General features: G+C 50.3%; 4 protein-coding genes across 4 annotated transcripts; 1 reads left to right on the forward strand and 3 right to left on the reverse strand.

Moving 5' to 3' along the window:
• Window positions 1–645: 645 nt before the first annotated feature.
• On the reverse strand, window positions 646–1647 carry NCS54_01213700 (Hypothetical protein; the record flags this gene model as incomplete). Its single annotated transcript, XM_053157383.1, has 1 exon — window positions 646–1647. The coding sequence occupies one exon, from the start codon at window positions 1645–1647 to the stop codon at window positions 646–648; it is 1002 nt and encodes a 333-aa protein (XP_053013358.1).
• A 353-nt stretch (window positions 1648–2000) lies between these two features.
• Window positions 2001–4740, forward strand: NCS54_01213800 (NB-ARC domain-containing protein; the record flags this gene model as incomplete). The annotated part of the gene is made up of 2 exons (XM_053157384.1): window positions 2001–2263; window positions 2328–4740. 2 exons carry the CDS (start codon window positions 2001–2003, stop codon window positions 4738–4740), a joined length of 2676 nt encoding a protein of 891 aa, XP_053013359.1.
• Window positions 4741–8905: 4165 nt separating this feature from the next.
• NCS54_01213900 (Hypothetical protein) lies at window positions 8906–10084 on the reverse strand (the record flags this gene model as incomplete). The annotated part of the gene is made up of 1 exon (XM_053157385.1): window positions 8906–10084. The coding sequence occupies one exon, from the start codon at window positions 10082–10084 to the stop codon at window positions 8906–8908; it is 1179 nt and encodes a 392-aa protein (XP_053013360.1).
• A 793-nt stretch (window positions 10085–10877) lies between these two features.
• Window positions 10878–12981, reverse strand: NCS54_01214000 (Calpain catalytic domain-containing protein; the record flags this gene model as incomplete). The annotated part of the gene is made up of 4 exons (XM_053157386.1): window positions 10878–11297; window positions 11348–11663; window positions 11748–12046; window positions 12100–12981. 4 exons carry the CDS (start codon window positions 12979–12981, stop codon window positions 10878–10880), a joined length of 1917 nt encoding a protein of 638 aa, XP_053013361.1.
• Window positions 12982–15159: the final 2178 nt, after the last annotated feature.

The raw sequence follows: 15159 nt of genomic DNA on the forward strand, positions 1-15159 counted from the left end.
GATGAACACGTCAACCTGATCCAGAAAGACTTTGGGGCGTACGTGAAGTCGTGCGTTCAAGCTGTTGGCGAACGGCAGGCCAGCGCTGAGGGCCACTTTCGTAATGCAGGGCTCGCAGTTGAGCAACCTCCAGAGAAGCACTAGAAACTGTCTGTAATTGCAGCTAGACAGAAACAAGGCGCAAACCACGCGATGCATTCCACCACTCTACTACCCTAGAGTTTCTTTAACCCAACGTGGAACATCGTTGATGAACGACAGCGCAACGCCCAACTGGACTCCTTTGTCGGTGTAAAACTCGACACCGACTTTGGTATGGACATGCTTGAGATCGAGACATGCCTCCCTTGTGATTTCGTAGGCATGTTGAATGCTTTGCTGCCAACGCGGGCTGTCCACTTGATCCTGTTGCCATTCGTGGTACTTTTCCAGAGCCTTATTTCTCCGCATGGGAATGACAAGGTCCATCGGTCGATTCCGAGAGAGCAGCGCCGACCCCTGCGCTTCCCCTCGTGCTTCCACATTAGGCTCAGTGAAGATTTCCCCTGAATGCTGGCCAGGATGGCCAGGACAGGTGACGTGGATATTGATTGGAGGCGAACTATCGGATCTCTTTCGCTTCAGCCTCCTTCGCTCCGAACTCTCCTATTCGTGCTTGTAGATCACCTGTCGGATATTCTCAGGTACGTCATTGTGTGTCCTCAGAAGATTTCCTTCCTCAGCATAGTCAACGAGCATCCCCAGTATGTTAGTGTCAAGTTTGTAATGCTTCTTGCTCTCTGGATCACGCCAGCAATAAAATTGTGAGTTTACACATGGGACCCCTGTGCAGTGCAGAAGCTCGTATACCTCTTTCCATACTGGACGAGAGCCGGTGGTCTCTTCCTGATCAGCGAGCAGCTGGTCTCCGGCGATGAGCTGTCGGCCCGTAGCCCCACGACCGCGGCTCCTTGTGGTCGCGGCCGCTGATTGGATGGTCTCTTTATAATCGAAGGAAATGTAAATCCTTAGCTTGTTACCTTCGCGGAAAAGAGGGGCCCAGCTTCTCAGTTTATCTTCTATCGTCTTCCAGTCGACGATGAGGCCATCAAATCGCTTTCTCATGTTACGTTCGCTACGTTTCTCTACGCTCACAACAACGGTGGTCTCGTCGGGTTCGTATCTCGGCTCGGGGAGTTTGTCCTTCACGGTCGCCGCTAACTCGACGCTCAGAAACCTGTCCCAGTAGGCACCGGGGGCAAGGGTGAGGTTCTCCTCTGTGATCTCGACCAGTTTGGATAGTCTTCCCTTCTTGAGTTGGAGCTTCCACTCGATATCGTAGTGAATACACGTTGGATCAAGTTCATCGTCTCGAAAGGCCGGATCCCAGTTATTTAGTTGAAGCAACGGTAGGCAGCTGTCTTGAAACGGACTCCCCCTAGCACAAGGAGTATCACAAGTCGGGAGTTGTGGGGTTCCATAGTCGAGTTCAAACTCGTCATCAAGGTAGAGGGGGCTATCGTTGGCGTGGCGAGGATCGTGATCGGGCGTATACATGCCAGGCGAGAGGCGACGTGCAGGAGGCGAACTCGTCGTGACGAAGGGCAATGAGGTGTGGGCAGGCCATTGCCAACAAAGGACAAAGGACGAGGGACACGTTTCCTTCATGGCTGCCTAAAAACACGTGACCATAGGCTTACTGGCATTGTGGAGTGTTTAAATCTTGGTTAAAGAGAACAGCGATGCGGAATCTAGGGAAAAAAGAACAGAAGCGCAAAGGTCTTGAGCACCTTTTGTCGTTGATATGGATACAAGCTGAAGATCCGTTGGGCAGGAGAGTTGCATGAGGTATTGCGCTACGAACAGAGGGCAAAGAAGATCAAGGATGATGGGTTGACGTAGAATCACGTGATGGGGCTGAAGTGAGAAGCGTTGGTCTTTCAGCTTTCTGGATCTGCAACCAAGGTTAGACCCGTCCTGAAAAGATTCCTTTAATTGATCTTAATTGAGCCGAAATCAGGATGTCGGCGCATTCGGCGCATCAACAGCGCGACGTCAGGCACAACCAGTTCCGTGACCACAACTTCATCAACCAGGGAAACTTTCGAGATATCTACTACGGGTTGCCCCACCCACCGGCCCGCGCCGAAGTCATCCGCGTCATCCCATATCCCCGCAACGAGGATCTGGTCCATCGACGAGATCTCATTGATAGACTAGACAAGCTTTTGCCGCCAACATCAGGATCTCGTGGCGCCGCGCTCTGGGGCCTAGGGGGGTCGGGGTAGGTCTCCACTTCCGGAACGGCGCGCGGTGTCGCGAAAGTACTGACAGACGAACGAACCAAGTAAGACACAGATTGCACTAGACTATGCGTATCGACGATGCGACGCCGACGAGGAATACTGCGTCTTCTGGGTGCATGCAGACAACGAAGCGACTTTTTTGGCCGATTATAAGACGATCGGGAAAAAGCTCGGAGTCGACGAGCGGCTTGAGGGGTCGGATCTGCTCGATGCAGTGCGCAGCGGGATCGAAGGACGGTCGAAATGGGTGATGATCGTCGACAACGCTGATGATCTGAGGTTATTTGGAGTCGGCCAACAAGCAAAAGGAGACGGGACGAAGGAGAACCAGAGCCTATGGAAATACATCCCTTGCACGTCGCAAGGGATGGTCCTATGGACGAGTCGAGACGCGCACATCACCGGTACGCTTGTCGGACCGCGTTGCGGTATTGAGGTGCGATCTATGGCGATAGACGAGGCGACGACGCTCCTAGCAAGGGTCAGAGACGAGCCGCCGACTGCAGAGGAGGCATCGGGGGAGGCAGAAGTGGATGCTCTTCTAGAAGAGCTACAATGCCTGCCGCTGGCGATCGCGCAAGCTGGGGCATACATGCGGCGCATGTCGATGACAGCCGAGCAATACCTGGCTCTCCTAAGGCAAGGCCAGACTCGGTGGGAAGTGCTGAAGGTGAGCGATGCCGACCGACATCGACGGCCTGAGGTATCGAATAGTGTGCTTGAGACGTGGAGGATCTCGACGGAGCGGATCCGAGCGGAGAGCGAGATGTCATATCAGATGCTGCACGTGATTGCGTATGTGGATAGCCAAGACATACCGCAAGAACTGATGGCGGCAGCCGCTAGTCGGTACGACATTGACGGCGAGATATCAACTAGACAGGCTACGGAGCTTGAGGTTCTAGAGGCGGTCACACGACTAAAAGAGTTTTCTTTTCTTAGCCTGCGGCAAATGGAGGATGGCGAGCGGAGCTATGAGATGCATAAGCTTGTGCAAGAAGCTGTACGATATGGGCTCGGGGTAAGAGGCCCGATGGAGACGACTATGGGCAAGGCACCATGGGTAGAGAGCGGGCCGAGCGAACCAGAGAAGGGTGAAGCATACTATTCTGGCATGGCTCTGCAGGTAGTAGATGGCCTTTTCCCGATATCAGAGCCGACTTCGTGGGGGCGATGCGAGCAGTATGTGACGCATGCCATACGAGTAGGGGAGTGGGCGGAGGTGAGCGGGACCGAGATCGAGACGTCGGCTTTACTCGAGAGAGTATCGAGCTTTCTCTATGAACGAGGGCGATGGAGGGAGAAGGAGCCGGTAGATAGTCGGGCACTAAAACTCCGGCGAGAGGTACTTGGGGAGAAGCATCCAGATACGATCTGGAGCATGGCGTCACTCGCGGCGACGTACCATGACCAGGGTCGATATGACGAGGCTGAGAGACTGAAGGATGAGACACTGGATCTCCAACGAGAAGTGCTTGGGGAGAAGCATCCTGATACGATCAGGAGCATGGCGGACCTTGCGATGACGTACCATGAGCAGGGTCGATATGACGAGGCTGAGAGACTGAAGGATGAGACACTGGATCTCCGACGAGAGGTGGTTGGGGAGAAGCATCCAGATACGATTAGGAGCATGGCGTCACTTGCGGCGACGTATCATCAGCAGGGTCGGTATGACGAGGCTGAGAGACTGATGGATGAAGCATTGGGTCTCCAACGAGAGGTGGTTGGGGAGAAGCATCTAGATACGATTAGGAGCATGGCGTCACTTGCGGCGACGTACCATGTGCAGGGCCGATACGACGAGGCTGAGAGACTGATGGATGAAGCATTGGGTCTCCAACGAGAGGTGGTTGGGGAGAAGCATCCTGATACGATCAGGAGCATGGCATCTCTCGCGGTGACATACAATGCGCAGGGTCGATATGACGAGGCCGAGAGGTTAATGGATAAAGCACTGGATCTCCGACGAGAGGTGCTTGGAGAGAAGCACCCCGATACGATCTGGAGCATGGCGTCACTCGCGGTGAGATACCATGCGCAGGGCCGATATGACGAGGCCGAGGGGTTGAAGGTTGAAGTACTGGATCTCCGACGAGAGATGCTTGGGGAGAAGCATCCGGATACGATCTGGAGCATGGCGGACCTCGCGTCGACATACTATGAGCAGGGCCGATATGACGAGGACGAAGAGATCTCGGTCAAAGTACTGGATCTCCGACGAGAGATGCTTGGGGAGAAGCATCCAGATACGATCAGGAGCATGGCGTCACTCGCGGCGACGTACCATGCGCAGGGCCGATATGACGAGGCTGAAGTGCTTCATCAAGCCGCCTTTGAGCTTCGCCGGCATGTTCTTGGAGAAAGCCATCCGGATACGATGCAGAGCATGGCATACGTCGCCTCAACGCAGGAGGCGTTACAACAACTACCGTCTCTTGTGGAGTCAGTCTAGTCTTTGGCGGTCGCGCAAGTCGGCGAATGGGAGGAAGAAGGGGAACCGCGGCATAGATCGGTATGGGAGGTTATGAATGGGAAGGTGAATGGGAAGGTCGGGCGCTTTCGCAAGTGGAGATCCCACAGGAGTAGGGGCCCTGAATGATGTCTATTTCTACCCAAGGGTCTATACAGTATTTCCCGTAGTAAACGCCGCGTGAGCCGCTACAGTAACTAATCAGCATTTTCGCGTGCTCGTTAATAGGATGTGTATGCGTAATCGTTGGGTGAATGCAGACTTTGGTCAGAATCGGACGCTGGGATAAGGATAATTAAGGTGGGCCTTCCGAGGGGCCAGAAGTTGGTCGTAATACGGGTTGTTGATGCCTGAATTTTTAGGCACTCACATGCTGTTATCGTCGGAAGAGGACAGGGGTCATGTTGGGGCTAGTGGTATACTGTGCACTCGCCACAGTTGATCCACTTTGGCTGTTCTCAGCAAAATTACAATGATAGATGACTGACGCTGAACCCGCACCCCACTGTAATAGTAGACTGTCACACTGATATTTAAGAATTATGTTATGCTCCTATTTGATTTGCACGAATATCTCTTGTAGGAAAATGTTCTATTATATGTTCCCAATCTCATCATACTCGCGCATATCACTCTGATAAATCCACCTCACCCCCCTCTATTTGCTGTAGGCCTTTGTGAAATGCAATGACAGCCAGCTGCATTCGATCGATGACATATTCAACCTCCTCACATAGATATTCACCAAGTCTTCGAACCTCTTGGAGATAAGCGACTTCCGCACGAAGACGCCCGACTTCCCGTGTTCTTTCCACGATCACTTCTTGGGGAGATTGATTCGTTGCCACTTTGCTGGCTTCAAGCTTGTCGCGAGTTGCATCCAGCGAGACAGATTCACCCTGGGCCTTGGCTATCTCTCTGTCGATAGGGCGTGGGCTGGCTGGGCGATCCATGTTGGTAGAACGAGGCGTGCTGAAAATTTAGATATAAACTAGGCCGTGGTCGCGTATGCTGGGTTCCTGGAGTCTTCGCCTCCTTGAAGCACCGCTGATAAACGTGGGCATGAAGAGTAAAATCAGCCATGAGGAACGGGGCGGTGGATATTTTGGCTCCGCACAGACCGGGGGTCGCTTTTTGGTCGCCACTAACCTTCCACCCTACCTCAGCTTACGTCGCGGCGGACCAGGGTAGACGTTTTTGTATCTGCCCAGGGCCATAAAGTGAATCCTTGTTTTCAAGGGTGCCGTTTTAGAACATACCAGCAAGGGTTTGGTTACGGCCCACTCATGAAGTGAAACAACCAGCTTCAAGCCCAGGTTTCCACTATATTAGTCCATCACCTCATCGAACTACCGCCAAGGAGAGTCTGCACGTCAAGTTCAACAAAATGCACATGTTTCGCTTGATCCTCTCTCTTTCTTTCGTTGTCGCCATTCTTGCCGACGATAACCATCGCGCACTGATCACCAGCGCGCATGAAAAAAGGGAGCATATACAGCATGTGCGTGACCTAATAAACACCACGATCATATGCCGCTCTCCTGAACCATACAGCACTGCTTCCCTATTTGACCATCTTTCAAGGGTCTTTTGCCTCGAAGTTGAGCAGAGAGGTTTGGCACCGGAAATGCCATTCCAGAAGATTTACAATATGAGTGGGAAGTCACACACATTTTCAATCTTTGCGAAGGACCGCTGCGCAGGGGGGGCTAAAAAACTCACCATCCCGAAAAGAACATGTCACAAGGAACTTGGTGACATCTGGTTTAAATGTAGGCAACATCCTATCTGAGGAGATATTGAGCTAATAAAGGTGGATAGGCGATGGTCAAGGTGGTATGCGTCTTGAAAATTGCGTGGACTATGAATATGGGCATACTTGGGCATTGTAGAGTAGAGTGGGTCTCTACCCACTACTCTACCCACTACTCTATCCACCACTCTACCCACTCTACCCACCACTCTACCCACTCTACCCGGGCTCCACTCTACTCTACAATGCCCAAGTATGAATATGGGAGGTCTGAGCTCGCGACCAAGTGACATGGAGAAACGAAAGCTGGCTTTACGTTGCCTATCTGTGTTCTGGTTCGGTCAGCTTTACACGTGAGCTAGCCTAGGTAGCTTGGTTATGACTGAAAGCGTAGGTGAATTAAGATACAATCAACGCAGATCATAACCGCCTCAAACCAAGTCTACTCCTAACACAATAAGCAATCCATAGATAGCATCCCCCATAATGCCAAGCAAAACTATACTCCCTATCTTAGAATTACGACAAGAAAAAGGATCATAAGGCTTTTAAGTGATATAGCATATATATTATCGAGAATCTTATACGTATCATCCTGCCCGTTATTAATAATAATTAAATCAGTTCCAAGGTCACTGATAACTAAAAAAAAAACAGCCGACTGGATCAAATGAGTGTTGCCTAGTGGGTAGGAAGAAATCAGCGACATATATATGCCCTATACTGCCGAGGAGAACTAGTCCACTACGGACCGTACTCTCTGGTCCGGGCAAGCCAAGTGTTCCACATAGACAGTGAGTCGTTGACTTCAATACCTCGCTTGTGGCGAGTTAGGTGTTCCCAAGGATAAAGCGGTCGTACTGGGTTTATGTGGGTAGAGTATTAGGCGCATTTTCTCGAATGATTTGATATTGAGTGTAAACAAGTTTTATGGATAGGTGAGGCAGCTACTACACAACAAAGTGCAATGAGTGTGTACTACATACTTGGGGTGAAAACCTGAAGATCGTGTTGCGAGTCGTGATGATAGGATGACGATTGGGGAAAGGGTCATTTGCTAGTTGGGGGAAAGGGTGACGCAGTCCTGATCCGTCTCTCCTTGACACATGATGAAGTGTCCCACAGGCCTTGTCATCGCATATGTCGCTCCAGTACCTCATCGTTCAACCAAGCCACGGATTCCCATTGACGATAAAGCGTTACTTCGAAAGTCACCCAGGACATTCTCAAAGGTATGTTGTATTTAGAACATCTGGCGCTAGGTATGCTCCACGGCAAGCGGCGTTAGAATAGTAGTTATCATGCTGAGCAGGTTATTCTTTCGTCATACCTAGTTATGGGAACCCCGAGCAGGATGCATTTCTAGATTCGAATCAACCAGATGTATAATGCTTTCTGTGTTTGCACGCAGAAACCCATGCCGGGAGGAAATTTGGCTACCCGATCCGTACCAATCTTTCGAGAAGGCTTTTCGGCTTGGCTCAGCAGAGGCTTTGATTCAGCGGTTTCCAAAGCTTTCTGGTGCACGCGGCGAATATCGAATAAGCTGCTTACTGGACGGCTAAGAGGTTCACCGTCAATGTGAATGGCCTTCACTCCGCGTCTAGTGATGCGAATATCAGTGACTTTCACTGAGATATAGCGAGGTTGATGGTGCGCTTTATCCATTTTGACACTGTATGGGTCATTAATTTTCCAGTCCCAGGCCATTGTGAAGGAGGAAGATGTCTGTGGTCTTGAGTGTACATAGATCTTGGTTGTAAGTGCGCATTGGAAGCGTCAATAGATAAATCCATGGCTGGTGTCAGGGGGGGGTGCCAAACCTGAACGCCTGTCGTGCGGGGCGATGGGGCGACCAGGCGCCGAAACTGAACCCTAGTGACACCCGAAACACTTAAAGGGCTTTTTAATGAGCTTGAAGCCCTGGGGGCGGGTTGTTTCCGGTATATGGAGATAAGCCCAGTGGGTGAATGAAGATGCAATCGACGCAGATCACGACCGCCTCAAACCAAGCCTGCTCCCGACACAATTAGCACTCCATCAGATAGCATCATCCTCCTGCCAAGCAAAACTCTACTCCTTGCCTTGAAATTACGACAAGAAACAAGATTGTAAGGCTTTTGAGTGATATCTAAGGCGAGCGGAATAAGTAAGAGTGTAGGGGACTTTTGGGTGTCTTGATTGGCTCTTTGTCTCCATGCCAGTTACTCTAGTATCGATGAGATCGACCGTCGATATTGCAATACACAGTGCCAAGGTTGGCATAACAGGCGCGAAAACTTAGAGATAAGGTGGTGATAAATGCTTTATGGCTTAGAGATAAACTATATAGTCTAATGTATTGCTGCCTTTCCTCCTAAAAACTTGCCGCCTCTTCCATCGATACGTATAATATCAGGCAATTTGTTTAACAAACTGGGGTCCTGAACCTTTCTCGCCAAAAATAGAGCCACGAATTTGAGCAACCCTCCTGTTCTGAAGGGTGCCATCTTTATCCCGTCTCAGGGCAACCAGGCCAAAGCCCTCATTCTGATTTCCAGCAAAGATATATTCCCCATCCTGACTGAAGCTTATCATTCGGGGGACAATACCGCCAGTGGAAGTTGTACGGGCGTAGGTTAACTGAGGGAAGCTACAGTTCGACTGACATAGTCTGAACTGTGTCACGGTGTCAATCCGCATTCCCGTCAATCGATTTGAGATATAAAGGTCCTTGTTGTCAGGGGAAAGGATAATAGCGCTTGAAGTTGTAGTAAGATCATCTTTCGGAGGGAATTTTGGACCGAACGCTGGGAGGTCCTGGACTTGTTGAAGAGAAAGACGGTCGGTGTGGTAAGTCACCGAGTAGACAAGGACTTGGTTACTAAGTTCGCAGATAATAATATAGTGAGTAGCTTTGGCTGCGCCCTGAGGATAAAATACACCATGGCGAGGGCCACAGCCGCTGGGTTTAGCATATATATTATCGAGAATCTCATACCTGTCATCCCGTCCGTCAATAATAATAATCGAATCAGTTCCAAGGTCATTGACAACTAAAAAACTGCCTGTTGGATCAAAGGCTGTCTGGTGGGGATGAGGAGCGCTTTGACGTTCCGCATTCAGGCCTAACTTGCCCGGAGATCTTATAGTCTTTAATAGATCCAGGTTGCCGCCCTCAATATCCCAGACGTCGATCGTCCCGGCGCCATATGCAGAGCCAATAAGACGGGTCTTGTCGGCGTTAAACTGGAGGTGCACAACGCCGGAACTAGCTTGACTCTCTCTCCTTAGCTCAAGCGTATTGTTTTGGAGGTCCAGTTCGAAAACGCGGAGGGTAGTCGAGGACGCGTCAGCAGCATAGAGTCTGTTTGGTGGCATGAAAGTCATCCATGAGGGGGTGCCGGGAACCTTCTTCATTAAGGTTATAAACCACATGTTGATGTTTGGGAAGAAATCGGCGACATAGATATGCTCTACACTGCCGAGGAGAACGCGGGCAGCAGGCGGGTTCGAGGCGCGACGACTGGGCTGGATTGTAGCTGAGGTCACTGCTATGAGGAGCGCAGCAAGACCAAACGTGATAAGCTTCATGGTGGCAGTGGCGGTCCCAGTGACAGAGTGAGAGGTGGTTTGATTTGGGTCTAAGCGCGCGGAAGTGTCCGTAGATAAAGCCATGTCCGATATCAGGGGGGTGCTAAACCTGAACGCCTGGCGACGGGGCGCCAGGGACGCCGAAACCGAACCCCAGCAACACTTGGCATTGTATCGACTGAGCAGATCCAGTAGAAACCACGGGACCCAAAACGTCAATTTCGGTTCATTGGCTGGCTGCAGATATGTGAGGCAGGCCAGGGTGGATAGAAAGACAGCCACTAGGGGCCAATAACAGGCCAGATATTGAGTCGATACAATATCTGTTTACTGAGCTTGGATCCTGGGGTATTTGTTTCCGGTACATGAGCATGAACCTAGACCAAGCGACAGAACAAAGGCAGAAATAGCTATTTATCACGCAAAGAATAGAGATTAAGCTGTTACGGTATAAATTGGGGCAGTGAAGTTGTCATAGGCATATGGCAAGTGAGGTCACCTCTCAACCTTCGTATCAGCCTCGCTCTCTGTAATACCAATCTCTGCGCTCCTGTGAAGAGAATAAACACGTAAACTAACGACGCAAGTCGGATTCCAACGATGGCTCAGACACTTTCGGCGAAGAGAGTCAAGACTGGAATCTTCGCTTGCGATCTTACCGCCGTTTGTTTCCGATCCGCCGACTATGTCACGCTCAAAGCCATCAGCTACGCGTTCTACTCGTATATGGCGGCTTGAACTGCTATTGCCTGCCTAATTCCTCTTTAGCAATGCCTTTTTTCATATAAGAAGTCTAGCTTACCTGCTTTATCACTTCGCTTTCTTGTATTTCTTGCTGCTCCCGTCTTTTCTTTGAATCCCTCGCTCTTTCGTTCCCGTGCTTCTCAGGGGGGTTATCTTCGCTTATAATCCCCTCCTTAGCATGGCTAAGGTCATGTCTCAAACCTATTTGGCGCAACTTTTGAGGGTTCTTGCCTTCGGCCAACTTGATCATCTCCTCCACGCAAGGAAGTTCACTCGCCTCGGCAAGAATCTTTGGAATGGCTTCATAAATCCCCGGCTCAAGCACCATTTCGCAACTGACTGATCGTCTGTCGCCATGGTTGGTTGGAGAAACTTGGCAAAGCTTTTTCTGGGAGGTAACTGCTCTTAATAGGAAGTGGAGAGTAAAGTCATATTGCCCTTGAAGGCCGTGAAAATACCGATCGTCCAGCTGTGAGGTGTTAGGCCATTACTCTAACTTGCAGAGGGAAGAAACCATACCTGCGACAAAGTAACCACCACCGTACTTTTCTCCTTGATCTCGATAATGAATCTTTTCTTAAGGAAACCGGGTAGCCATGGCACTTGGACGCTCATCCATTTCTGAACCATATTCCACCGGCTGTTGAAGAGACGAGTCCGATAGATATACTCGAAGTTTTCCAGTATATCATCGTACATCATCCAGAAGGTTCCATTGTCACCAAACTCATGGCGAAGCTGCTTCATTGTGTAAGGATTCCACTCTTTGGAACCATCTGCCCAAGGGCCATGCCATTCTCCAAGGCCATCCCCAGATCTTTGGCCCCAAGGGTTCCTATATGAACGTCAACCAGGCCAAGTTCGGGTAGGAAACTGGTAAGCGGACAAGCTCTCGAACATAGGGTCGGAGAGAACGAACCTAATTTTTATCAAATGAGTCACGCCGTCGTGCTCGTCCTTCATCTCAACGGCCTCTAGAATGGAGTAGGCATGACTCAATATAAGGCCATTATTGTGTTCCTCGCCAGCACCACTGGACAAGCCAAAAACAAACTCTCCGGACTGAGTACCAGAGGAGAGGAGCTCACGCCAAAGGCGTTCCTTGTGGAGAATACTGCTACTTGCGATAATGGTCGTGATACCGCCAGTGAGGTCTTCCATTGCCAGACTAGCCCATCCTCCATCTAAGGCTTGGTAGTCACCATGAACTTTGGCAAACTAGCCCAGGAATTAGCTCAGCTTAAATGAAAAAAGACGCTCGATCCTCCTACCGCTTTCTCTAATAATGGAAGCCACGTCTCGTTTGGATCTCTGCATTTAGCAAAGAAGAGAGCCTTTGATCCATTCTGCTTCTGCCTTCTGTGAAGTTGGGCCTTCTCTCCCGTAGCGTCGTACATGCCTGCATCAAAATCCTGCTCAGCAAGATACAGGTTATCATCGACCACGGTTGAGATCCATTCTCCATCTTTACAGAAAACAAAACCGTACACACCAACCTCCTCATCTCGTGCTACACATATCTTCTCCATAAGATCATTCCGGTGAGCGATGGCCCCAAGTGCCGCCAGCCACCAGCAATCGCCATTCGCCCCCTGTTGGATATCTGAACCGGAAAATCCATTAACAGTGAAGCGTGGATTGTCAAAAATCCAAGAGATGCGATGGACTGACCCTGGAAGGGATATGTCATCGCCAGTGGCCCTGGCGAGATTGCGTGAGACCAGCGTTGGGGTGTACCCTGCAAAAGCCGATTTTTTAAAGCCCCGACTACTGCCATTATGTTCACAACTTTCCACGAGGCCGAACAGGCAGCTGTTGATGCCTGAATGAAAATCGGCCTCAATGTCGAAGTCAGGGTCGCTGAACTTGGAGTTGGCATGCTCACACTGTTCTACTATCGCGTGGATTTGAGCGCGGCATTGTTGAGCGGCTCTTTCGTAGCTTGGGGCAGTATCGAAGGGCTTGAGGTGACAGGTTTCGTCAACTAGAAGCCCATGATAGAGGCTTACTGGGAAAATTGAGGTGATTTTCCCTGGAGTCGTAGTGTGTGCTTTGGACCAAAAGTCGGCGATGCGAGCCTGTGGGTTGAGCGAACTATCTCTCCGCTGATTGGCCCTTGCCATCCCGGGGCTTGGTAGTTTTGAGTGCTTCATTTTGGTTTGGGGGGTTTGAGACAAGCGGAAGCCAGAGAGTTCTGGGCTTGAAGAGGTATGCAAACCTAGATACTTTCATGCGGTTGTCATCCTCAAATTTTGGCTTTTTCTCGCGCATGCGCGGAGTAGAGTATGTCCGGATATCCCAGGGGCCGCTTTCGGCACCTCTCAAACACAGGGGTGCTGGTAAACATCATCAGGGGGCCTCCTTTCGGCACCCCCATCCTGACGGAGGCAGGCAGTCACCCATGCCACCGCTTCAGGCAATTTCGTCCCCATGAGTCTGCATCAGCTTTACTAAAGCTTTGCCAAGCCAAACGCATACTCCCAGTGGAACATTATTCTGGAAGATAGTGTTATTTCCCCACATAGAATAACTACATAACTGTATCTACTAGTTAGATACGATGTCGATTCCTCTGCTTTTCACGGCGTCTATGCTTTCTTTTACTTGCGCCGACCGAGCTCTCAACACTCAAGGCATTCACACGAGCTTCTAGCTCATCGTATGTTGCCTTAAGCTTTGAAATCTGTGTATGGTAATAACGACATCCATCCATCGCCTCGCCTCGCTCCTTCTCTAGCTTGGCAATAATAGCCCTTTGCCTTGTTGTCTCCCCATTACTGTCCTCCAGTTTGCGAGCCAGAGCACAGATGTCCTCTTCGCCGACGGCCATCCGTTGTTTCAGATATAAAACTTGAGCTCTCAGGGCCGTGATCTGGCCATGAGCGGTTGCGATACATTGTTGATATGCATCGGCTTGTTTCTCCTTCTCGCTGAGGTCTTTCTTTTGCTCTTCAACCTCGTCTCGGTACTGGTCAAGAAGCAGCTCGCTTAACTCCTTCTGCAACTTTTCCTTCTCGAGTGCTTTCTTGTGCTCATTGATCTCATCGTGGCATTGATTGAGGACCAGGTCACCCAGCTCTCTTTTGAACTTCTCACCCTCAAGTTCAGCATATATCTGTGACTTCTCAGTCACAATCTGGCTAAGGTCTCTTGTTAGGTTCTGGTAGTCCTCTTGTTGGCGCTGCAGTTCCCAGCGAATGTTACAGTTGTCTTGCGAAATTTGGTCGCACCGCTTCCGCAAGGATTTCTGACTTCTCCCAAGAGAAGCATTGTTTCGGAGGATTTGGTTAAATCGGTCCTTAAGCAACCTGTAGGCATTCGTGACGCCTACTGTATAGGCTTCGTTTGCGTATGTTGGAACACGGCCCGACTGCATGTTGTTTTGAGCCCTTTGGGCTTGTTAGTCAATGTCCAAGGTGGAGAATGGGGGTCATACGGAAAGGGCACTTATAATTCTGGAACAAATACTCGTAACGCGAACTTGGCAGAGAATACCTCAATGGCTATAACGGCGAAATACTTGAACATTTCACTCTAATATGTATGGCCCAGAGGAATTAGGGGGGTGCCGAAAAACGTGCCGCTGCATCAGGAGTCTGAAATCAGATACCCTGCTAGGTGGTGCCGAAAGTAGGTACCCTGAATAACCGACGATCATGGTCATGTTTATAATGGTCTTCGTACACCTCTCATCTTAAAAGCACTAGTTACAGACACCTTGCCCTCCCAGAACTTATGTCTTCTCTAGCTCTACCTACGATGGCGTCCGACAGTTCTGCCGTTGTGAGGCACCAACCACCATCTGTGGAGGATGAATTCGAAAATGATGGCCGGTCTACCAAGCTCAAGGCAGTGCCTTACGGCAGCCACTTGGAGGTTATCAAAGATGGAAATCTCCAGGATGCGATTGTTGCCGCCCGCCCAACTATCGTCAAATCATGGCTCGAGAATGAGTTAAGTAACGTCGGTCAGAAAGACCTGCTGTCCTGCAGAGAGAAACTGTGCACGGAAGAGCAGGTCAAAAAAATCAGCGCTGCAGTCTCCGAACAGATGACGGCGGGGAAACGGAAATCAACGGCAGCACTGGCCGAACAACTTGGTCAGCACAAAAAGGTTCTCGAGTTTTTCGTAGAGTATGCGCTCGATGAGCGACTCTACAAGCTAGAAGTTATAAAGCGAAGACAACGCGAAGAGGTAGAGCGTATTCTCGCTCTCAAACGAAATGGCGGCGATGATTACCAAATCTTGAAGATTGACAGGGAGATGACACGTTCTGAACTGTTTGATCGACGGAGACAACTTGTTTTCCTGGTACACCCCGACAGAAACCC

This window comes from Fusarium falciforme, chromosome 10 (genome assembly GCF_026873545.1).
Source record: "Fusarium falciforme chromosome 10, complete sequence".
In the NCBI taxonomy this organism is placed as follows: Eukaryota; Fungi; Ascomycota; class Sordariomycetes; order Hypocreales; family Nectriaceae; genus Fusarium; species Fusarium falciforme.